Raw genomic sequence first — 26267 nt, 5'->3', positions numbered from 1 at the left:
TTTGATATTAGTAATACAGTAATTAATAGAGTTTTTTTTCAAATTACATATAAAATCATTCAGCCCTCATAGTGTATCTTAAATAGTTCCACTATGAAGATCTAAAGATTTTTAACAATTAAAAAAAAGTGATGCTGCTATATAATACTCAAGGAAAACTAACATGTTCATTTACTGAAAGAAACGAGGTATAATTTGATGTCATATAAAAAAGAAGATGTGGTATGATTGCCAATGAGACAACTATCCACAAAAGTCCAAAATAACACAGAAATTAACAACTATAGGTCACCGTACCGCCTTCAACAATGAGCAAAGCCCATAACGCATAGTCAGCTATAAAAGGCCCCAATAAGACAATGTAAACAATGCATGCTTTATATCCACAAAATTTTTAGTTGAATTGTTGTACAATAGATGAGAGTATTGTTCATCAATTATGCATCAGTTATTCTTTTTCAGTCATCAATAATCACTAAAAATAAATATATACTATTGGTTGCTTTATGAAAAATATGGGAATACGCTTATAATTAGATATTGTATGGAAATTAAAAAACAAATGTAATACCAAAAGGATGATGTTGCCTGTGTTCTAGCATATCAGACCAGTAATACATATCTGAATCTTTTAGGACAGCATTCAGAGACTCATATGATGGTAGTGACTGCAGACCATATTCTGACGAAAACCGTGGTATTCTATACGAGGACGGCATGAAGAATGGATCCATGTATTTGTATTCATGTACTACAATAGAAAAGTAAACATGTTAAAGTTAATGTTTTTTAAAGGAAAATTACTACTAGCATATTTTTTTTTTTATTGTGTTTTGTATACCATGTATTGTTATTTGTCATTTTAAGTTTTCATGGTGTTGCCAGTATGTTTTGACTCATAAATTTGAATAAGATTAAAAACGAAAATAGGGAATATGTCAAAGAAACAACAACCTGACCAATGAGCAGACACCAGCTGAAAACCACCAATGGGTCTCTTTGGTGTCTTCCTTCTTTCTTTCAGTGTGATATACTTATATTAAATAATGCATATTCAGAATAACATACTTATCTGTTGACACTTATGGAGCAGGATGTTTACCCTTCAAGATCACTTGAGACCAGCCCCAGATTTTGATGGGGTTCTTGTTGCTCAGTCTTAAGTTTTCTATGTTGTGTCATGTTTACTGTTGTTTGCCTGTCTGTTTGCTCTTTTTCCTTTTTTAACCATGGGATTGTAAGTTTATTTTTGACTTACAAGTTTCAATGTCCCTTTGGTATCTTTAACTTTTCTTAAACATATCAATACAATGTAGCACTACTAATCAGCTACTAATTTTTCAAAGGCTTATGATAAATCTATATGTTCGTTATTTGATTCTTGAAACATTGTTGCGTAGCTATCTTATAAATATTGATCTCAAATCTATTTTCAAATAAAATAACTTACTATCTCCATAATGTTCATCCCAAGGCATTTTGGCAACCCATCCTTCAGCCATACTCTCCTTGCCATTAGCTGGACTAGAGGCTATAAATGGACGATTTGGGTCTTCCTTTTGTACAACTTTATAAATCACATCTTTATATAACTTGATGTAGTCATTATAGTATAGTGTAAAATTCACATCAGTGTTATACCTAAAAAAAAAACACTCAAAATATATAATTATATGTAGTTATAAAATTGCAACTACTGTCCTTTATTTAACCTCTTTAGTGGAATGACTTTGTTTTAAAAAATACCTTAACTGATTTAATTCAAATACCATTTGGATATTATAACAAATCGGTCATACTCAAATAAAGACATTACTTAAATTTATTGATTCCTGTTTTTTTCCTGAATTCAAAACAGTTCAATGCTAGAGGGAGATAGCTCTTTCATCAACTTAACACTTATATTTATGATTCACCTATAAATGCCAAAACTGGCAACTTGCTTAGAATAATGAAGCCACAACATTCAAAAAGAGAGACAAAAGATACCAAAGGGACATTCAAACTCATAAATCGAAAATAAACTGACAACACCATGGATAAAAAAGAAAAAGACCAACAGACAAACAATTGTACACAAAACACAAGATGGAAAACTAAAGACTGAGCAACTTGAACCCCACCATAAGCTGGAGGTAATATCAGGTGCACCATGCCCCAGAACCTGATGTCTGAAGTCTTGAAATAAAGCATAATATATGTTATACATGAGGAATTGCAAAATATTTATATCTTATCAGGCAGTTCCAGATGACTGAGGAACTGACAAAAAGCACAGTGGCAAAACTCCATTACATAAGATGAGGTTTTAAGATAGAAGACAGTTCAATCTCGATTTAATTGTAGAGTATTGAAATAAATAGGTCTGAGGGGGAACAACAATCTTCTAGGGACTTTACCTTAGTTTATATGAGTTCCACCTGAGACATGGAGGTTTCATGTAAACACTGTTCTTGAAAATAATTCAAAAAAGAACTGACATCTTGCAGGAATATTGGTTAACATGTACCAATAAATAAACTACAGGCTTTTTTCTTTGTCTTTGTCCCTGCTTGTTATACTCAGGTGCGCTTTATGTATGTATGTTTTCTGTGTTTTAAGGCAAGCATCAAAAAAATATATAACTGATTTTTTATTGATGTCAAATGCTTGCAGTAACTTGATATATTATTTGTTGCATATTTTGTTAAGAATAAAAATATTTACTTGATCATCTATTATTTGTTTCACTGTTGGTTGTTGTTTAATGGTTTCAGTTGTAAAAGCTGACTTAATCTGCTTTCTTTTTATTCATTGAACGATCCTCAAGATAATGTTAATTGTATATGAACTATTAGAGAGATGAACAAGATATATTTTTTTGTACTACCAAGAGCCAGAAGGGTTCACCTTGTAAATATATTTGCCATTTTGATATTAGTTATGTTTGCTTAATTGAAGATGTTATTTACTGGGGTAGGAGCTTTTTTGTAGGTCTTGTATTCATGATAATTTTTGCTGTTTACAGTTTATATCTATCTCTTAAAAGTTTTTGAGATTAATAAAAATCATTTAATTGCAATAAAGCTATGTTGACTTACTTGCCAATCTTATTATGCTTTTTAAAGTTTCTCTCTATAACTCATGTAGTTTTTGACAAAAAGGCAAACAAATACATGTAGTTAAAAATCATCATTCTGAAGAAATAATAAGGAGTTGGTTGAAAAATTTTGTCCATAATGACTGATTTTAAGATTGTATCCTGAATATTTTAAACCTTTTGACTTTATCCTTCTATCTATTATAGATACTATAGAAACTGCAAAAATGGAAAACAAAAATCATCTTTCAAGGGTAATAGTTCATCTTTGTGTTCAATTAATGATATCAGCAGTGTAACATATTTGAACATCCTATTTTGATAAACCCTGTTGCTTTTTACAATTTCTCACTATTTATAATAGTTTCTGCAAAAAATGTGACAACTGAGTAAAATTAATCTTTCAGTCAGGCAACAACTCCTAGAAGGGGAAAATTAACGATTCATTCATTTTGACTTATTTGTAGATTATATTTTGTTTCAAATTTATATTATTGAAAGATTCTCTCTATCAACCATGAAAAAAGGGGGGATATGGTAAATATCATCATTTAGAGCCAAAATAGCTCATATACGGTGTCATTTGATGTATATGCCAAGCTGACTCATTAGCAGATCTTATGGTTTTATTTATTTCTACTGTTAAAATTTCTCTCTATCTGTTATAGTTTGCAAGATAATAACTATAACTGTGAAATTTGTAAAACAAAATAATAAAGGGGTTTAACTCCAAAATAGGTTGTCCCTCTTTTCTGAAAAAATTAAAAGGAGATAGACTTTGACCTAATCATATGTTGTAGCTTATATCAGATTTGCTCTAACTGGTTTAGTTTTTGAGATATAAGCCAAAAAACTGCATTTTACTCCTATGTTCTATTCTCAGCAACAGTGGCCATGTTTATTGATGGATCATATATAGAAATAAGCAGATATGGTATGAGTTCCAATGAGACAACTCTCCATCCAAGTCACAATTTGTAAAAGTAAACCATTATAGGTCAAAGTACGGCCTTCAACACAGAACTTTGAATCACACCAAAAACAGCAAGCTATAAAGGGCCCCAAAAATGACTAGTGTAAAACCATTCAAACAAGAAAACCAACGGTCATATCCCTGGATACAGTTTTTAACTAGTAATTCTAATAATCATTCAGGTATAGTATGGTAACATTTTACCCAGTAGTTTCAGAAGAGAAGATTGTTTTAAATGTTTACAATTACTGAATAACCGATTGACTTAAAAAATCAAAAGACAATTTTGAGATTACAATCACATCATGAACTTAAACCATCTGACTGCATGTAAATATAAACATACCAGCTTTGTCTTAGCGCTTTTTCATTTTCATTATTACCACTCCAAATAACTATGGATGGTCTGTGCTTCAGCCTTCTAACCTTAAGAAAAGATCAAAGTACATAAAATACAAATGATAATCTAAGGAACGAAGCTACAGATTAAAGTACATAAAATACAAATGATAAGCTAAGGAACGAAGCTACAAAGTTAAGTATCACACAGATCATTACTAGGATCAACTTACAAGACTTTGCTTATGATTAACTCTGCTTATGGACATAATTTAGTAGTTTATCTAGAGAATAGCAAAGAGGTGTATGTTTTATATTTTTATATATATTATTAATAATGAATAAGTATAACATCAAATGCATTTTTTGAGTATAAAACATGTATTTTTGTTTATGTATAAGATTTGTTTTTACTCAGGTAAATTAATCAATGAGTGATAGATTTCTCTTAGAAGAAATTTAAGGTCCCAATAAATAAACTACAGACAGAACAATAGATATAGTATTTATTCAATGGGACAAAAGAATTTACAAAAGTTTAAATAGATTGACAAAGAGGAGATGACTCTGTGGAAAACTTTCATTTGGTTTGCAATAACATATTTTTATTTGAACCAACGGAAGATTAATAAGACCATCTATATTATACCTGATGAGTGACTTCTTCAGTCACGCTATTGAGAAATGTTGGATCAGTAGGATACATGGAACATCCAAACATAAAGTCTTGCCATATCATTATTCCTAATCTGTCTGCAATGTCATAAAACTCTTCCATTTCATATATCTGAAGTATGAAAAGGAATTCTGATTTTATGAACTATAAAATAATTTGTAGAAGTTGTATTTTCTTTCATCAAATTTTGATTTTTATCAAGTGTAAATGGGTTCAAGGAAGTATTTTTAAAATATCAGACAAATATCCATACAATTATCAAACACACTATTAGAGAAATTAGTGAAGTCAGGAATATTTTTTTATTTTCTTAAGTAAACAAGTATAAGTTAAAATAATGTAAACTGCAACTATATAATATAGCTAGTTGTGTGTATTTCCTAAATATAGTATCACAGCTATATTTATAGCAATGTCAATTTCATCATGAAACACTTTCTTCACAATCAGGGGTTCATTAAAAGATGAAAATAAGTTTGACATACGATTACGATTTAAAAAGCTATAAATGAATTAATTAAAGTTGCAGTATAAAAACAATATTAGGTCAATGTCATATAAATATAAACTTTTTAGTATTAGACACAAATCTGAGAAAGGGCTCAGTATAACTTTGCCCTCCCCCAGTTTCTCAGCCTCATACAAAAAAGTTTATATTTTTCTCACATTGACTTAATATTGTACATATATATATATATATGTATATCAGAATCACTAAGGGAGATAACAAATAAAAATATTTCTGATCCAGTAAAAAAATAATTTGTGTAGGTTAAAAATGTTCACTCCTTGTGTTGAAATAGAGGAAGCACGTAAAACAATAAAAATTAAAAGATTTTCACTCACGCCTCCTCCCCAGACCCTCAAAACATTCATGTTAGCATCTTTAGCAGACTGTAATAAATTCTCTATCCTAGACTTTGAGACTCTATCCAAGAAACTATCAGCAGGAATCCAATTTGAACCTTTGAAGAATACTGGCTGATCATTTATCTTGAAGTAAAAGGTTGTACCTAAAAATAATTAAGTACAAGTTATTATGAATAAAATTTGGTTATTGAAATTATAAGTTGTTTATCAATTTTGAATTACTGCTCTTAATCATGAATTAAAAGTCTGATAAACATTTTCAGTCAATGAGTTTAATATGCTAAAATCTAAAAGCCATTATGATATTGTTACCATTTCAACTTCAGATCTAATATAAGTACTAAATACATTGGATGAAATTCAACTAGTGACAATAGACTATTTTCATATCACCAACTTTTAACTCTGGATTATATAATTTTTCGACAGGTTAAATATTCTGTGGTAGGACATCCTGGTACTAGGTTAAGTAAGAGCTACAAAAAGAAGTAAAATCAAACATATAACTGGTGCAACTTGGTGGGAAAGTTTACTGTTTTCCGATGATTTTGTCGTGAATAAAAAACATAAAACAGTTAGTTTTCACCACAAATTGTACTGATTGTAAGCCTGATTTTACTTCTTTAAGCTGCTCTTTCTTGACAAGAGTACCAGAATATCCTACCACAGAGTCGGTAATATGTTGAAAAAAATATAAACTACCTTTTCAAAAGTAGGTAATATGAAAATAGTCTATTCAAAACAAAAAATTATGTATCATCCCTTTATCAAATGTTATAGGTTGAGACAACGGTTTTATTCTTATAAACTTATAAACCTTAAATATTAACAATTCCTTTATGGCAAATTTTATCCTCTGAACTTATTTGCTAATTCAAATTTACTTTGAAATTTAGGTAATAGTTTCAACCTGGAGATGTGTCAATGCTATAACAACTGTATACCAAATATCATTGGCCTACCACTATTTGGTCCCTATAAAACTGACCTAATCACAAACTATTACATTGTTGACAGATCATTGCCTATGCATATCTATGTTTTGCTTTTGACTCTGTCAAGGCGAAACAAAAACGATTAAGTTTGAAATTGCAAATTGAGAAGCATAAGAAAAACAGGAAAAACAGGGGAAAAATATTTTTAGTTACACTACATCAAATAATTTAATAAGTTATAAGATATAAAAAAATTATTCCAATCTTATGACTGCTGTAAAACACATATACAATATATGTACATTGTTGGAAAATATAAAATTTATGTATGAGGTTTAAAAACAGCGAGTACAAATAAATTTTATATTTTCCGACAATGTACATATATTGTTTTTATCCTGAAATTTTCTTCAAACACTTGAAACTTTAATTATCAAAATCTAAATCATTGTCTCTAATTTTTCAAAGAATTAGAAATCAACATGGTTTAAACGCAAACCGCGAAGAGGACCCTAAAATGAACTGGTACAGAAAAAGAAATATCCACATTACCACTTGCTCAACATGGAAGCGGGGTAACAGGAGACTTTATTTGTACAACAAGTACAAATAAAGCAAAAATTTATTTGTGTACCTGTTATTTGTACAATAGTTTGCTGAATGCAGGATAGAGAGATTTATTCAGTTAAGCAACCATGTCAACTTGGGTACTGTACATTTATTTTTATTTGGGGGTACCAATTTACGTGGATTTAGGATATTGAACAATTGTATTTTCATGAATATTTTGTTTTGTGGTTTTTCCAAGGTTAGTTTACAATTAACATTAAGAAAATTAATATTTTTTTGACTTTTTTCATTTGTGGTTTAAAAATGAAAACAAGTATTTCACAAAAAGTAATGATTTCCCAATAATCAGACTCAATAACAAGATTTGCAGGACTTGAATCTTAGCCACCCAAGGCTTATTTTTAGTATTTCAGCAATCATCACAAACTTATATTAATAAATTTGTTTATATAAAAATAAAGGGATGTGGTATGATTGTCAATGAGACAACTTTCTACCAGAGAACAAATGGCATAGTTGTTTACAACTATAGGTCACCATACAGCCTTCAACAATGAGCAAAACCCATACCGCATAGTCAGCTATAAAAGGCCCGGAAATGACAAATGTAAAGCAATTTAAAAGAGAAACCCTGTTATACTGTTATCTTACCTTGAGAGTGGTCATTGGACACAAAATCTTCTACCACTTCAACAGTCCTGAAGCCTATATTTATACTTTTACCAACCATTTCTTGACCATCACTACCAGTAAAGAATGTGTATAATTTATACAGTGTCTGGTTTCCATAACCATTTGGCCACCATTCTTTAATATTGACGTTCTGTATTTAAAAAAGGGTCACAGACTCAAATGGCTTAGCTTGTACAGAATGTTAATTAAACAATGGAAAACTTTCTTAGATTTTTCAATGTGAAAAAATGTAAGAGTTTATAATTAAACAATATTGGTACTGTAGTCTGTGAATTTGCTAAAATGACCCAGTTCCATATTAGTCTTTAAAATTCCTTGAACTATTCCATAATAACAGGTGAACAACTTCAATATGCATGTTATCTTTCTGTGAAGTTTAAGGGTACAGGCTTTCATTATCTGTCCACACACCAATCAGCTGGACATCATCATACCCTAAGCCGATTTTGCACCTTGTGCAACCAAGCAAAAAATGTATGGAACTAAAACAGTAGACTAATTCTCAAGAGACCATAACTTCAGTAGAAGAAATGTGGAATTTTTCAGTGGAGGATCCAGACATTTTGATATTGGTGGCCCACTGATTGCCTAAGAGGGGGTCCGCTCTGGTCAGTGATTCCCTTTATGATCAACCAAATTTTTCCCAGAAAAGGGGGGCCCGATCCCCCTGCCCCCCCCCCCCCCCCAAATCCGCCTCTGTTTTTATAAAAGTTGAAAATTTATGACAGAAAAACAGCTCCCATATGTGAACAGAAATTTGTCTCAAAAAAAGGAAAAACATGTATAAAGAAGAAGCGTTTAAAATAGAATGATTGTATCTTGTAATAGTATGAAAACATTTTGTCAGTATATTAATACAGTGTAGAATTTATAGTATTTGAAATCAGCCAGCATCTAGAACTTGTTAAAGTAATGTCAACAAACAACATGGAAATATTTCCCAGCTTTATGCAACCTCAGGATGTATAAATTATGTCTAAGTGTATCCACGGTAGATCGATAGAAAAGGATTGTAGCCATTATCTGGTCATTGGAATTGCAAAGTAAGTGATTTTTTTCAATCATTTCTGAACTGTAATGGAACAAAAATAATAATGTATCAATTCAATTCTTAGCTTTATATATCCTTAATGCAACTTTAAATACTTGGCAGAGAAGCAGCAAATACCAATTAGAATATCTTTGGTTTGACCCAGCCAGGGATCAAACACACAGCATCTATCGTGCAAGGCAAGCACAGTACTAGATGGATATTTAGGACAAGAACATGATGTAGTATGAACTTAAACCCTGCTTCTTTCTAGATAAATTTATTAGCATGCTAGTTCACAAGGTAACAGTTTGCACGAAGAAATTTTACCTTCCCAGATAATTTGTTCTTACTCCGGGTGGACGAGTCTTTGCTATTACTATTAAATGCTGCATCCTTAGAAGAGAAACAGCAACTGCCAATTTTAATGTCTATGGTTTAACCGGGCTGGGTATTGAACATACAATGCCAGTACAGTACCATTGGATGCATATTGAGGATGAGAACATAATAATGTAATATAAACATACAACTAGCTACCGGTACTTTGTACTTGACAGACATGCTGAACTGGACTTTTTTAACATGCTTGTTCACAATTTATTAGTTACCAGGAGGACAGGCCAGCACTTAAGGTGAGCAGGCTATCATGAGGCCATTCAAAGATTTAGACAACCAAGATGAACATCAAAAGATATTCTAGATAATTTTGCAAAATGTATGATTTTGGAAAAATATTGTTGGTGGACTGTATAATAATTTTGACTGAAAGACAGACAAGGAAAAAATTGAAAACATATTCATGATTTTACTTTTTATACTGCTTTTTTTTATAATTGAAAAAACTTCTGTCTATGTTTCATTTAATTCCATGAAGTAATTTGTGTTTAACAAATGTATAAAGACTGTATGTAGCTAAATGCTGATGACACTGCTGCCTTAAGTATCAAACAATTGTCTTTCCATGTACAGATCCTTCCAGCATGTATCAGAAATTACTAACCTTAGGAATATTAATTTGCATAACAGCACTCTTATTTTTTTCATTAAATGTTACTGGAACTGTTAAAGATACTGGAGTTGAGTCTAATTTAGCTTCCAATTTACCATTAACTGTAGCATTATGAGGTATTTCCACAAAAACTTCTATACTTAATTGCCATGTTCCGTCTTTACCTATAAAAACAAGATAAATATTTTTCACTGTGATCTATACTACATCAATGCCATGAGCTAAGTCTAAATTTGCCACTTATTTTTTGAGAATAAACAGATGTAACAAATGTGATACTTGAGCAGTTAGAACACCATAAATACGTCATAATGCATTTAATAATTCACTAGCCCAGTAGTAATATTACTTAACAACTCATATATTCAAATGAACTACTGGCATCCTAGTTTATACAAACCAAAATGTATGCATACAACCTTTAAGTTTACCCATAGTTGGAGATGGCTTGCACATATTCAGTTTTTGAAAAGGAATGTTAAATTGAAAAGTGAAACAATGAGTCACTATAAAGAACCATTTCTTTTATTGATTCAAACTGCGAACATAATTCTTAAACAGGTAAAACAATGACTTATTCATTTTTTTTTAATAAAAATTAATAATACATTTGGTTCATAATTCAAATACCTAGTTAAAACACTGAATTTAGACAGGAATATGTCAGATTACAAAGGACTAAAAACTAGGTACTTTTTAATGAATTTAATTTTAAATGATTCATATCTTGTACAGTAGTGGATCCAGGGGGGAGGGGGTCCCAGGGGTTAGAACCCCCCTTTTTTTAAACGATCAATGCATTTGAAAGGGTACATGTAGTTGGAACCAACATTTTGTCCTAGGTAAGGAACCCCCCTTTTTAAAATGGCTGGATCCGCCCCTGTTGTAAAGCTGAATAATTCTTTTTTTAAATAAGTCTTAACAAGAGTGCACACACTGAAATGTCTCGCCTTCTTTACTAATCATTGATATTATGTTGATACTCCTAAATATAAAGCTTTATTACGACTGTCACATAAACTTAACATGAACCATGAAAATGAGGTCAAGGTCAGTTGAACCATATGCCAGGCAGACATGTACAGCTAACAATGCTTCCATACAACAAATATAGTTGACCTATTGCTTATAGTTTACGAAAATAGACCAAAACACAAAAACTTAACACTGAGCAATGAACCATAAAAACCAGGTCAAGGTCAAATAAAACCTGCACGACTGACATATAGATCATAAAATATTTCCCTACACCAAATATAGTTGACCTATGACATATAGTATTAGATAAAAAGACCAAAACTCAAAAACTTAACTTTGACCACTGAACCATGAAACTGAGGTCAAGGTCAGATGACATCTGCCCGCTAGACATGTACACCTTACAATGATTCCATACAACAAATATAGTAAACCTATTGCATAAAGTATGAGAAAAACAGACCAAAACACAAAAACTTAACTATAACCACTGAACCATGAAAATGAGGCCAAGGTCAGATGACATCTGCCCGCTAGACATGTACACCTTACAATCATTCCATTCAACAAATATAGTAAACCTATTACATAAAGTATGAGAAAAACAGACCAAAACACAAAAACTTAACTATAACCACTGAACCATGAAAATGAGGTCAAGGTCAGATGACACCTGCCAGTTGGACATGTACACCTTACTGTCCTTCCATACACTGAATATACAAGACCTTTTGCTTATAGTATCTGAGATATGGACTTGACCACCAAAACTTAACCTTGTTCACTGATCCATGAAATGAGGTCGAGGTCAAGTGAAAACTGTCTGACGGGCATGAGGACCTTGCAAGGTACGCACATACTAAATATAGTTATCCTATTACTTACAGTAAGAGAGAATTTAACATTACAAAAAATCTGAACTTTTTTTTCAAGTAGTCACTGAACCATGAAAATGAGGTCAAGGACAATGGACATGTGACTGACGGAAACTTCGTAACATGAGGCATCTATATACAAAATATGAAGAATCCAGGTCTTCCACCTTCTAAAATATATAGCTTTTAAGAAGTGAGCTAACACCGCCGCCGCTGCCGTAGCCGCCGCCGGATCACTATCCCTATGTCGAGCTTTCTGCAACAAAAGTTGCAGGCTCGACAAAAAGGAGATAAATTTTTTTGAACTATGTGCAACCACTCAACCACTTAGCAATGTTTGAATAAAGTTGAAATAGGACTCTGTTAAAATTGGTGTAAATGCCCAAGTACCTTTTAAAGTTTCAGCTGTAACATCTCTAATAACTGCATTGTTATAACCCTGAATATAAATATCTCTCCTGTAAAAGAAAACAAATGTTTAAGATTAATTCAAGAATTCATGTCAGATGGAAAATATATATTTATGAATCCAACATGGACAATTCTCCACCAGAAATAGAACCTTCAATATAAAATTAAGGAATGGATGACCTTAATTCAACAGGAAATAAAAACAAATTAATTATTCTTCAAAAAAAGGACACATTCATATTACACAAAATATATTTAAACTTATCTTATGGCATTTGAGCAACTATGTAAAACTTAACATTGACACATGAACCTTGAACATGCATTAAGGTCAAGGTCATATGAACCCTGCCAGATACACAATTTCACATGACTAATGGGTCAGCAACTGCATGAAAAAAATTTAAAATATTTGGTCATGTGAAATACTCACTTATTACAAGCAATAGGCAGATAGGATAACAATATTTGGTATATGAGATCATTGCAAGGTCTTCATGTCCATCAGACAGAGTTCATCTGACCTTGACATCATTTCATGGATAACTGATAAAGGTTAAATTTTCTTGGTCAAGTCCACATCAAAGATACTATAAGAAATTGGTCAACTATATTTAGTGTTTGAAATGATAATAAGATGTACATGTATCTATGGCAGGTTTCATTTGACCTTAATCTTTTGTCATTGGACAATGTTAAGTTTTGTGTTTTGGTCAATTTCATAGAAAGGTTAAGCAATAAATCAGCTTCTATTTGGTGAATGGCATGATTTAAGATGTACATGTTTGTATTACAGGTTTTATCTGACCTTTTTTTCATGGTTCATTGGACAATGTTAAGTTTATGTGGTTTGGTCTATTTTGCAGAAACTTAAAGCCTCCATATTTGCTGTTTGCAATGATTGTAAAGTGTACATGTCTGTCTGGCCAGTTTCATTTGACCTTGACCTTATTTCCATTGTTCATTAGTCAAAATTTAAAGTTTTCCTTGTTTTGTTAGTTTATCAGACACTTTAAGCAATAGGTCAACCATATTTGTTGTCATAATGGAATGTTTTCTTTTTGTGTTCAGAATGATATTTTAGAACTCAAAACATGGATCTTCGGCAATACTGTAACACTTTAGTACTAACTGTCATCCATATTCTTAAATCATTTTATCAAACTTTCAATGCATAATAAAGAAATACCTGATTTTTTTTCAAACTTTAGCTTAATGTGATTTTTTTTTAATATGTGTCACGTGACCATCGAGCAAATCAGATTTAAAATATAAGCTGAAACTATGCTCACCATATACCCATTGCAGGATATGATGGTCCCCAGTCCCAGCTGAATGAACACTGACATTTACGTATAAACTGCACATGATTTTCTCCATGGTATTCTGGTACCAGGGCGACTGGTGGTACTGCATAAGGATATAACTTGGATTCACTTTCTGCATACTTCACAGGTGATGAAAAAACTATTGTTAAATTATTTGTCCCAACCTAAAATAATTAAAAATATATCTGTATCAAGGACCATAACTCTGCACAAAATCATCAGACCCAAACAAAATTCTAACTTGATCTGTAACTTGTCATAATAAAACTATATACCAATCATTAAATCAAAATCATCAAGCATGACGAAAACAATTGTGGAAAACTGATTATTTGAGTGAATTGTCTAAGTCCAAAGACCATAACTCGGCACAAAATCATCAGAACAAAATTTGAACTTTTTCTGTTAACTTGTCATGATATAACTACCTTGACCAAAAACTTAAACCTGAAGTAGGACAGACAAATAAAGGGATGCAAAGATAGAAAAACATAATGGCCCTCAACTATCGTAGGTTGAACATTAAAACAAAAAAAATGCCCCTCTGCTAAGGTGGGGGCATAAACACCTCAAACTGATAAAGGACAAGGTACGATAAGGCCCATTTTTGGCCTCCCTATTTTCTCATTTTCTAAATTTTGTTTTGGAAAGCTACATTTCACGTTAAAATATTCCCTAAAGTTTGAAGTTTGTTTGAATTCAAAACCAACATTTTCAGAAAATGGGTGAGATTAGGGGGTTAAAGGGCATCAAAAACGTCAAAAGAAGGGAAAATAACGATTTTTGGCCATTGTTTCTTAAAATTTAATAGCATGCGCCTACGTGACCCAGAAAAAATTACGATGATTTAGACAGCAAAAACAGTTCTCATGACATTGGAATAAAATTATTCCTTGGTCACGTTGGCGCAGGCACTAAAAAAATAAAAATTTGCTGTAAAATCACCTGCAAAATGAATGATAATTACAATATTTGTAACAAAAAGTATACCCCCTCACCTCACCCAGTTGCAAAAATTAGTGGTTTTGAAGTTCATCCAAACAAACTTCAAACATCAGGGAATGTTTTAACATAAGAAGTAGCTTTCCATAACAGAATTTGAAAAATGAGAACATAGGGGGGCCAAAAACAGGCCTTATCGTACCTTGTCCTTACCTAATAGACTAAAGGCAGTTGAAGGACTAAAAGTCTGTCACATAAACATTGAAGATACTTTATTAAATCATTAGATCTTATCAAAACCAAATAAAACAGATAATAAGCTTGATGTAGTATCATATAAAAGTAATTTTGTAGTAATTGATATATATATATGATTACTTTTATGAACTGATGAACACAATTTAATCATACCCTAGCAGCTTTCTTTATATCAAACACATATCTAACAAACATGTTATCTGATGTTCCCACTGTGACTCCATTGATAAAAACATGGGATACTGTATCCAGGCCTTCACAAACCAGTACAAGTGACTGCGATGAAAATATGGAAGATGTCACTGAAATGAAAAAAAAATGCTTTTATAAAAGTATAGTGGTGTAGTTTTTATCCTTTTTCCTTATTATTTTATATGTGCAATTAAAAATTATAAAATATAAGGAGATGTGGTATGATGAGACAACTATCGTTCAGATCTCTAAACGAAGTGGATGAAATACATTTGATCTGAGAATTTATCAATGAAAACTTTTACCTTCAAGAGATTTTAAATAAATGTAGAGTATTTTAAATTAATTAAGGAATGACTGTAATACTTTTTCTGTCTATGAAGAAATAACATAAAAAATTTGGTGCACACTGAATAACACGCGTAGCGGGTTATTTAACAGTGTGCTCCACATTTTTTATGTTATTTCGAATAGACAGAAAAAATATTACAGTCATTTCTTATAATTTAATTCTAAATTCCATTTTAAACCGTAGAAAACCATGAAAAAACGTTGATTACGTCACGGTCACATGATTAAATTATGTCTATGGGCTCATAACAAAATAACGTCAGCCAATCAGAAGACGCGTTACATCCAAAATTAAATTATCAAATGATGTGACTAACAATATACAATTTAGTTTGATAATATTGCCAAATGATATCAGAACACAAGTATGCACACCTTATCCACTACCTGAATTAAGTCAAATCCAGGAAAAACAGTTTCTTAGACAACTTCCTGTTAAGGTCAAGCATAGCAAAAACAAAGGTCATCAGCAATGAGCTCATGGAGAAAAAGTTTGGATGAAGCAATTTTTAAAAGACAAATTGGATTAATTAAATATGCTTTGTTTGATGCATTGACGAAAGTTTAAAACTGTCTCTCTGAAAAGTTTTATGCACAATACATTTTTTGAACAGGGCAATATATAGCTTCAACTGGTTTGGAAAAGTTGTGTTATTATAGAACTTATCCAGATTGGAATAAATAGCAATAAGGTGTCTTGAAGAGAATTGTTGTAACAAAAGATTCTGGGAAAATTGCCACACAACTTATTTGCATGTTAATTGTGATAAATGATTCAAGAATTTTCAAGTAATATCGAAACAATATAGCCATAGTAGTAGTACCTCAAGGCCCATATTTCAATAAGGGTTGTCTGCCACTGAAATTTAAATGGCGAGGGCCATGAAGCAGTTGAACCTACCACATGTATATTAGACACACAAAAATCAGGTCTCAGTTGCTGTCTTTGATAGTCAGGATTCTACTTTGTAAAAATCATCTCCCAATTACAGCACCTCATTTTTTCATTCGTGAAAATGAAATCCATTGATGAGATGACATGCTGTCAATCAAGTTGAAAACCAGTAAATTTATCTACAGGGCATAATTACAATCCTTACATGACAGTTGTATTTTAAAACACTACAAAGTATCATTTAATGTACTATAAGGCCTTTTTCAACTTAAAACTATTGTATGATTGACAACTGGTTGTTTGGGGTAGTTTTTACAATTGTTTAACAAACACTACAAAGATATTTTAATAGTGATAACAAGGTTGAAAACTTATTACCTTCATGACCTTCGTGACCTTTGTGACCTTAGATAATACACACAAAAAAAGATCTACGGTTTTGAGATTTTTTTTTATTTAATTTCAAAATATCTTGAACATGATGAAAGTCCATATACTGTGGATTCATTATAATTCGTTGAATACCAATTTTCATGGATTTCATGGGAACAGGTAAACCACATATTCAACTGTTCAACAATTAACATATTTTCAAAAGGGTTTTGTATACAGATATTAGCAAAGCCACGAAATCAAATATCCACAAATATGCAAGTTTTCAGCAATCAACGAAAATTGATACCCATGAAAATAAATGAATCCACAGTATACTTTAATTTGAGTATAAACGTGTTTATATATATATATATTGCGAAAGCAAATTTACAGATCTAACATTGTTGGGTTGATGTTTAGACGAGTTGTATATATATATATATATATATATATATATATATATAAAAGATGGAAAACAAATACTTAATTACTTAATTATGCACCTACATATTCATAAACCTTTTAAACTAAATAAAAGCCAAAGAAACAGATGTAAATAATTCAAATATACATGTAGTATGATGTACCAACTTGGCCCTTTTTTCCTTTTCTAATAAATAGTTTTATTTGCTTTGTAAACATGGTATAATTCAACTGGATAACAGATGTTGTTGTATTTGTTCTGTTCCTTTTGTATATTTTGAAGAAAAAAAAAACAAAGGCAGAATTAGCTACTTACCTTGAAAACTTTTGGTATAAGACCAGTTATCTTTGGCAATCCATCTATATCTGTCATCGTTGTCTCTGTAGTATGGGTCATCAATTTGGTTATTGTTTATGAGTGAAGTATAGACATTCCCTGGTACTGTACCAAGAACTGTTGAAAGATTATCTGTTTTATAGAAACAAAATCACATTTAATTTATTTGAGCCTCACCAAGATAAACAAGAGTTGTGACCCTTGGTCTGTCAAACTTCTGGTATTAGTTTGAGTTGAACTAAGGGTATCTTGAAATAATACTTGGGTTTGGCTGACTTTGAAATTACAAGAGTCAACTATATATATACATAAAAAACACTATTCTTAATTAAAAACCAATTGTTGTCTGACCAATTGAATGTCTTTCCACATCAATTTTCAAAGTTGTTGAGAAGCAGCTAGTTATTGTTTACTCAAAGTCGAAATTTGCATCAAATCATAAGTTTCTTTATACTGAAGCAATTAATAAGTGTTTTCTATATACATGTACGTAGAGAGAAATAAGGGAGATAGTGTACTACTTTTTGTGTAGTAAATGTTACTTCCGGTCTCATATGATAGCTTCTTTCACTCTGATTCCAAAAATATATAGTTTCTAAATATATATACATTTGTAAACCAGGAGATAAGTGGCCACTTCCGGTTGACCAAAGGTCAATTCTAGTCTTTAATGATCAGTCAATGTATTTAAATTACAAAATATATGGATTCTGAGTACTTTTTCTTGAAAGTGCAAAAATTATTACTTCCAGTCTTCTTAAGGTCACTTCCGGTTGTCATTTTTCAAGGTCATATGTCACCCAACCGTTTTAAAAAGGTCAAATGGCTTCATAATGAAACTGGTTGAAATAATAATCAATTAACCTTATAATTAGACATTTCAGGGGCACTAACTCCTAAAAGATGCCATCAGATTGTTATAAACCATTTGTAAACCATTTGTAACATATCTTCATAACAATCAAGCAAACATTTTGCACTTGTTCTTTTATACCTATCTTTTAAAGAATTGGAAAAAATGCAAAAACAAGGAAAAGTCAAAATTGAGGACTCAACCTTGACCTTTAACCTTGACCTTATTTTCTTTTTTTGGATAAAGATCCTCAAATCAGGTCTCTATCACTTATAGTTTACAAGATAGGAATACATATCACTTAAATCACAAGCATAAGTGGAAATAACTCTCATATGAAGTGTTCATATGGCTTCGGTCAAGAATAAATCATGTGAAGGATATAACGAGCAATTTTATAAAATAAATTTGTCGCTTTTTTTTTATGGTTACGGAGGAGATGTAGTCACAAGGAAAACAGTGTTTGGGGAGATAACTCTTACAAAGAAAATTGTTCGTCTTAGCAGGGTGAAATTTAAAAGCACTTGAACTATACGATACAATATGAAAAATATCTAAGCGACATACTGTGAAACAAATGTTTATCGCAAGAACAAAATTAGGCAGAAGAAAAAAAAAAATAATCAGAACAAATACAATAGATCTTTCCACTTCAATAGGTCTTTCCACAGTTAAGTGGAAAGACCTAATTAAAATGAGGGGTCTGATCCTAGATCCCGCGAATTGTTTTGTCTGAATCGTGTATCCTGCTTATGGTTGCCATAATAGCGCATGCAATTTCTAGTGTCCTGTCAGACATTTTTTTACTGTTTTTACTCTAAAGTATTTGACTTTCAGGTGTAAGTTTTAGAAAAATAAAGGGATTTTGAGCAACCAATTTATATAAGAACCACGACAATTTCAACTCACTTGTTTGTAATAATTATGGCCAAAAAAACATATAACAGTCACGTTTTGAAGATTCTTTGTCTGACAGGTAGAAAATACGGCTATGCTTCTGTTATATATCTGTATGTTGAATCCGTACTTTCCGGAAACGTTGTATTGTCTTAACCATGATTGTTGTGATGATTACATGTATCAGCCTCTTTTGGCGTTTGAATCCAAAGTAAAGGATCATAATATGAAAGTTCTTCTTTTTATTTGCAATATATATACTTCGTCTTTAGTCCCCCAAACCTAAGTCAGGTATATCACATGGTGGAGGAACCTAAAATCGAACAATTGGTACCTAATATTACAAAATGAACATATGAAACATTAAAATGAAGATAATTGTCAACAGTGCAAAACACGTGGTATGACTCGCAACGTTACAAAAGGGCAGAAAATGGCTGTATATTTGAATAAAACTGTTTATTTATGTATGTGAGATTTATCTCGTTACATTTGAATTTTCTATGACAAGAAGCGTCACCCATGAACCGATATGATAGTGAAGACGATCTAGCTCTTTTTCATGACACTTATTTGCCACGAAATTACGAATCTGAGGATGCCGAATTCAACGAATTACTTTCTTTAGTTCCTAAAATAAACACTCCCAATAATTCTGTGTCATTGGCAAATCAATCAGGAAGTTTCATTCGAGATTCAGATACAATAATGGAAAAATTGGCTGCTTGTCGCAAATTTGGGGGGTATCCTCACGAAAATGCGTCAGTGTTTATGAAAGAATTTACTTCATTTGCAACTCTTCACAAAATTGACCATATCGATGATCAGAGAATGATTGCCGCTTTCCACCTTAATTTAACAGGGCCTGCATTAACATGGTTTAATTCACTAGATTCGGGAAGCAAACGTACATGGAGACATTTTCTTACAATTTTTGAAGAAAAGTATATTGAGTTAGATTGGCAAAGTCCGACTGTGTTCCTTGAGAGCGAAAATTTTCAAAATATGAAATTAAGTAGGGGTCAAATTTTGGAAGATTTTTATGGACAGATAGTTGAGAAAGCTCAGATTTTGAAAAAGAAGGACCATGAAATTCTCTCTCAATTTATCAAGGGTTTACCGGAACAGCTTGCGTTTTTTGTTAGGGCTGGTACACATAAAGACAGTGTTAGTGCGTTGGCCGCAGCTAAAATGGGCGAAGCCTATGGGTATAGGAAGAATGATGAAGTTTAAAGGTGCCTGTTATTTTGTATGTTGTATTGTTCTATATGAAATTTTGAATCTTTTTCTTCTTGGAGTACGAATTCAACATTTTCGAAAAATATGGGAATTTTTCATTTTTGGGCGGGGATGTTATATATCTGTATGTTGAATCCGTACTTTCCGGAAACGTTGTATTGTCTTAACCATGATTGTTGTGATGATTACATGTATCAGCCTCTTTTGGCGTTTGAATCCAAAGTAAAGGATCATAATATGAAAGTTCTTCTTTTTATTTGCAATATATATACTTCGTCTTTAGTCCCCCAAACCTAAGTCAGGTATATCACACTTCTTGTTACCGCTCAGAATTTGTCACAACTATTCTAGTGATGCGTATTTTGGCATTAAATAAAAATGGCTGAACAAGTAAGTTTAATTTAATAACTTCTTACATCCTTAAAAGCAACTTTGAATCTTGCATACATGTACATGTGTCAAGTTGTAGTGTTGTTGTTGTACATATAGAAACAGAAAAAACACGCCACAATGTAACGTTTGTGCAGTCGAAACTGACGAAATGTGGTTGATACGAAAACATATGACATACGAAAAAAAACATATGACACAATGATAATAATAACATTTACAAATGTAATGTGTAATTCAATGCATAACTTTGCAAAAGTAATTGTAATATAATGCATTACTTTGATAAATGTAAGTTATTGTAACTGTAATTCAATGCATGGTTTTGTCAAAGTAATTGTGATATAATGCACTACATTGCAATAATATTGTAATATAATGCTCAACATTGCAATATAATTGCAATATAATTGTAATACAATGCATAACATTGCAATGTAATTCGCCCCATGCCTGTTAGATATGGAGCCAATTTTGAGGTTTCAGACAATATTATTTAACTCTTAAATTTGATCACGTTTTTGTTCCAAATTTCAAAGACTATATGAAAAGTACCTTTTCCTGGTGAACTGTCATTCCGTCTACTTTCATCAGCTATAACCCATTGTCCGTTTAGATCGATAGTCTGCAACGTTGTATAAGCTTTGTCGATTAAAAGTACAGAATAGAGAAGTAATGCCCTCACCAAGGTAGACATGTCCTTCTATAAAATTTGTTTTTGTATCTGAAGGATATCTTTTTATCTAATAGGATAATCAAGACGAAAATTCGGCGGGCATCTTGAAATCATGTGACACCAATACGAAAACGAAAATGAAAGTAGCTTGCTAAATTATGTCTTACAATTATATTTTAAATGATCACTTCTTTTCAAAATCTATGTAGTCAGTACCAATTCCATTTATTTTTTAAATTTCTTATTTAAATATTTGCTATGTGTTATCTATATTTTTTCTTAAATATAATTTTATTGCGAAATATTAACCAATAAAACAGACTGATATTGTCAGGGCTGAGGTACTAAAATTATACAGTTTAAATCGGGCAGTTCCGTCTAAACAAGCCAACGTGTGTGCTTGACAGGTAAACATCTGGTAGTCAATTATAAACCTCTTCTGATTTTTTCCCTGTGTTTATGAGCTTCTATCCGATACATACATTTTTTTTGTCCACATTTTAGTATACTGAAAATAATACGAGGAACTTGTTTCCTGAGATAGAGGAACAAAAATTGTAAGTATCAGCATTTTTTTTCCTTATAAGTTATAGTGAATTAACTTATACACTCATAAAATGCCATTATATTTTACAAAATAATGTATGTGTGTGTTATATGAGGCAGGCATAACCTGTGAATGGGGATGAAGTCTGTATGATTTTTTTTATAAATCAAACATGTTAAAAAGAGAAACAGAAATACCATAACGTTTCCGATTTCGGTTCTGTTGTTAGGGATTTAGTTGTTACGTTATGACGTCATATTCAATGTAAACAAAGAACGTAACGTTTCCGCAGGGGTTTCATTATCTTTCATGTAGTCCGAGATTACTCTGACGTCCAACGGCTGTTTTGCCAGACAAGCTGGGGCCGTGGGACGTCAGAGCTCGTCCCATATCAAAAAGTGGATATTTGCCCACCCAAAATAGATGCGCTGCTTCGTCGCTTCTGGTGCCAACTGACGGCCTTGGAATTATATAAATCGGGCATCAATCTGTTCATTTTTCATTTATCTCTTCATTTATGTAAGTTTCACCTACATGTACCTGCCAACCTTTATTTTCTCATCATTAGACAGTTTTCACAGTGACCCATCGATTTCGGCATTTTGCCTTTCATTTTCAAACATTATCACATGACCACGTGAAAACAGTGATGATTCATGCAAATGACCATAATGTAACACCTCGTTCATTTACGATGCAAGTTATCTAAATGTCCGAGAGCTTCCGATTGTAACGTGGTCGGAACTAAATGCTTCATACCGATCTCCTGTAAAGGAGGTGAAAAATCATGGTTTGCTACTAAATGTTAATCATCGATCTCCTATAAAGGAGGTGAAAAAATATAAATATTTGCATATTTTGAGTCTCGAGACCTCGAACTCTCTCGTAACTTGACGTCCATTTGAAAGTGAAAGTCAAAATGCCGAAATCGATGGGTCACTGTGAAAACTGTCTAATAATGAGAAAATAAAGGTTGGCAGGTAAGTGAAACTTACATAAATGAAGAGATAAATGAAAAATGAACAGATTGATGCCCGATTTATATGATTCCAAGGCCGTCAGTCGGCACCAGAAGCAACGAAGCAGCTCATCTATTTTGGGTGGGCAAATATCCACTTTTTGATATGGGACGAGCTCTGACGTCCCACGGCCCCAGCTTGTCTGGCAAAACAGCCGTTGGACGTCAGAGTAATCTCGGACTACTTTCATGTTGACTGGTACTTTCCACGTTTCTAGGTGGTACTTTTCAATTTATTCCATGAATATCTTATATAAAAATTCCTACATTTAGGCGGTACTTGTCAATAGCATAGGAGGGTAAAAGTACCGGGTACCGCCTCCTAATGAATGGCCTGTTTCCAATTTTGGTTCTGTTGTTAGGGATTTTAGTTGTGACGTTATTTAAGTTATGACGTAATATTCAATGTAAACAAACAAACGCTGTCATCAGGTAACTTTTTTTTTTTTTATAACAAACAATTTTTAAAAATGAATTAGTATTGAGTTCCTTTCTTAGACTGATAAATATACATTTTATTCAAAGTCTCATGCAAACAAGACCAGAAAGGGAAGAAGATTTCTGCGCAGATCCGGAAATTCAAAAACGTGACCAAAAAAAATTGTACGATTTTGAGTTCATTAGTACAATGAAAATATCGGGAAAATTTTCCCGATTTTTTTTTTTTTTTTTTTTTTATTGAATTTTCTACTGTTATATTATTTGTCTTATGTTTTACACATTGTGTATTGTAAAACTCATATGCTTGATATTTTATTGAATGAAATATATTTAATTATCATTATTCACGGTGTAGAATGGTAAGGGACTCATCTGGTTTGTTCTGCCTTTCTGCACGAATCAGGTTCAGCAATGGACTTATCATGTTTTGTTTCAAGACAGCATGAAACACAATGAGCCACATAGACGATAAGAAGTCGCAAGTGTTTGTGTTAATATGATTACGGAATGCACATACCTGCCAACCTATAAAACCTTCAAAGAGGGAGATCTCCCCTCAGCCATGACAGCTTAGGGGGAGATTTTGCGCGAACAACATTTTCAAGTGAAATATATGACCTGTTTATCTATTCATCTACAAAACACATATAAGAGTTACTGAATATACTTTATTTCTTTAAATATACTTATAACCTGTACAGAGTGTGTTGGTTGTTTATTAAGTCTCCCAAACAAAGTTTGGAGACTTATTGTTTTTGGTCAGTTCTTATTATTTTTATTATTCTTCTTCCTCTTCCTCTTCCTCTTCCGCCACTTTAAAAAATGAACTTGTCCGCAGCGTTTCTCCAAAACCGCTTGTCAGATTGACTTAGGATTTCGTAAAATGGTAGACTAATATGTCTAGGTGAGCCATCAATCTTTCGTTTGTGCATTGGGGTCTATTAAGGGCTATTTTGGGGGGTAGAAAGAAGGGAGGGTTTTACTATAGAACCCTATGGGATTTTATTTTCTAAAAATTTCAAATGAATATAACTTGAAAACTGTAAGTGGTAGATACATGCAGTCTTCAGAAATGATTATAGGACAATAAAACAAATCACATGAAATATAGGGGGAGTCCCTGGGAGTTCATCCCCACCCCCTTCAATTTGAGAATATGCTTATATCTTGTAACCGATCCAGATCCCCACCCCTAAACCATATATATTCCTGATTGGGACAATAAAACAAATCAAATGCAATTAAAGGGAGGTCCCCGGGGGTCATCCCCACCCCGTTCAATTTCATAATGTGCTATTATCTTGTAAATGGTCCAGATCCCCACCCCTAAACCATATATATTCTTGTAGGGGACAATAAAACAAATGAAATGAAGTTAAAGGGAAGTCCCTGGGGGGTCACCCCACCCCCTCTTGTTTGAAAACTTGTAAACGGTCAACATCCCCACCCCTAAACCATATATATTCTTGTAGGGGACAATAAAACAAATGAAATGAAATAAGAGGGAAGTCCCTAGGGGGTCACCCCACCCCCTCTTGTTTGAAAACTTGTAAACGGTCAACATCCCCACCCCTAAACCATACATATTCTTGTATGGGACAATAAAACAAATCACATGAAATTAAATGGAAGTTCCTGGGGGTCACCCCCACCCCGTTCAATTTGAGAATGTACTATTATCTTTTAAGCGGTCCAGATCCCCACCCCTAAACCATATATATTCTTGTAGGGGACAATAAAACAAATGAAATGAAATAAAAGGGAAGTCTGGAGGGGGTCACCCCACCCCCTCTTGTTTGAAAACTTGTGAACGGTCAACATCCCCACCCCTAAACCATATATATTCTTGTAGGGGACAATAAAACAAATGAAATTAAATTAAAGAGAAGTTCCTGGGGGTCGCCCCACCCTGTTCAATTTGAGAATGTGCTATTATCTTGTAAACGTTCCAGATTCCCACCCTAAAACCATATATATTCTTGTAGGGGACAATAAAACAAATCAAATGAAATGTAGGTAACTTCCCTGGGGGATCACCACCACCCCCTCCTGTTTGAATACTTGTAAATGGTGGAGATCCCTACTCGTAAGCCATATATATTCTTGGGACAAAAAATCAAATCAAATGAACATATGAATGGCGAGTTATGGGAGCTTTGTTTGGGAGACTTCGTAACAGCATCCTGTTACAATTACTTCTTGTTCTTTCTCATCTTTGTCATTTGCATCCCATCAGGACAACTTTATTGTATTTGTATTCCATGTGTTCAACCATAATGGTTACATTGTACATGGTGCAGGTTGTGTATGCACATTTTCATTAAGTTTAACAACAAATGGAAGTTTTTAACGACCTTGACTGGCTATACAGCCCTTGCAGGTCGGTTTTAAGATAAATCTAACAAATGGAAGTTTTTAACGATCTTGAATGGCTATACAGCCCTTGCACGGTCTGTAAGTTAAATTAGGTTCCATACATAACTTATAAATTTCAATTCAAACATTGAATAGAGGTATAGATCTTTTAAGTGATTTTTAAAATAAAGTTATTTTTTTGTCCCAAGGCATCCAAAAATCTCTTAATAGCCATCCTTTTATGATTCTTTGTTCAATTTGTATTTAATTTATATGGTTTTGTCAATTCACATTATTTTAAGAAGGGAA

At 32.4% G+C, this 26267-nt stretch overlaps 2 protein-coding genes across 5 annotated transcripts in view; one reads left to right on the top strand and one right to left on the bottom strand.

Moving 5' to 3' along the window:
* Positions 1–21722, bottom strand: part of LOC143063975 (beta-mannosidase-like) — a 32001-nt gene extending 10279 nt beyond the window's left edge. The window contains exons 1-12 of one of the 2 annotated variants that reach the window (XM_076236454.1): positions 21477–21722; positions 17522–17659; positions 15123–15271; positions 13734–13933; positions 12421–12488; positions 10169–10341; positions 8094–8265; positions 5914–6080; positions 5041–5178; positions 4399–4478; positions 1451–1641; positions 572–751 (exon numbers count right to left, since the gene is read on the bottom strand). In XM_076236454.1, coding sequence (XP_076092569.1) covers positions 572–751; positions 1451–1641; positions 4399–4478; positions 5041–5178; positions 5914–6080; positions 8094–8265; positions 10169–10341; positions 12421–12488; positions 13734–13933; positions 15123–15271; positions 17522–17659; positions 21477–21618 — 1798 coding nt within the window. In that variant the 5' untranslated portion in view covers positions 21619–21722. Of the gene's footprint in view, positions 1–571; positions 752–1450; positions 1642–4398; positions 4479–5040; positions 5179–5913; positions 6081–8093; positions 8266–10168; positions 10342–12420; positions 12489–13733; positions 13934–15122; positions 15272–17521; positions 17675–21476 lie in introns of both variants that reach the window. The other variant, XM_076236453.1, reaches the window with a different exon arrangement.
* A 171-nt stretch (positions 21723–21893) lies between these two features.
* Positions 21894–26267, top strand: part of LOC143063974 (CDK5 regulatory subunit-associated protein 3-like) — a 35074-nt gene continuing 30700 nt past the window's right edge. The window contains exon 1 of one of the 3 annotated variants that reach the window (XM_076236447.1): positions 21894–22004. The gene's annotated coding sequence lies outside the window, so the exon portion shown is untranslated. The other 2 variants (XM_076236449.1, XM_076236448.1) reach the window with 2 other exon arrangements.

This window comes from Mytilus galloprovincialis, chromosome 2, assembly GCF_965363235.1.
Source record: "Mytilus galloprovincialis chromosome 2, xbMytGall1.hap1.1, whole genome shotgun sequence".
Lineage (NCBI taxonomy): Eukaryota > Metazoa > Mollusca > Bivalvia > Mytilida > Mytilidae > Mytilus > Mytilus galloprovincialis.
This window is presented reverse-complemented; position numbering and strand designations above follow the sequence as displayed.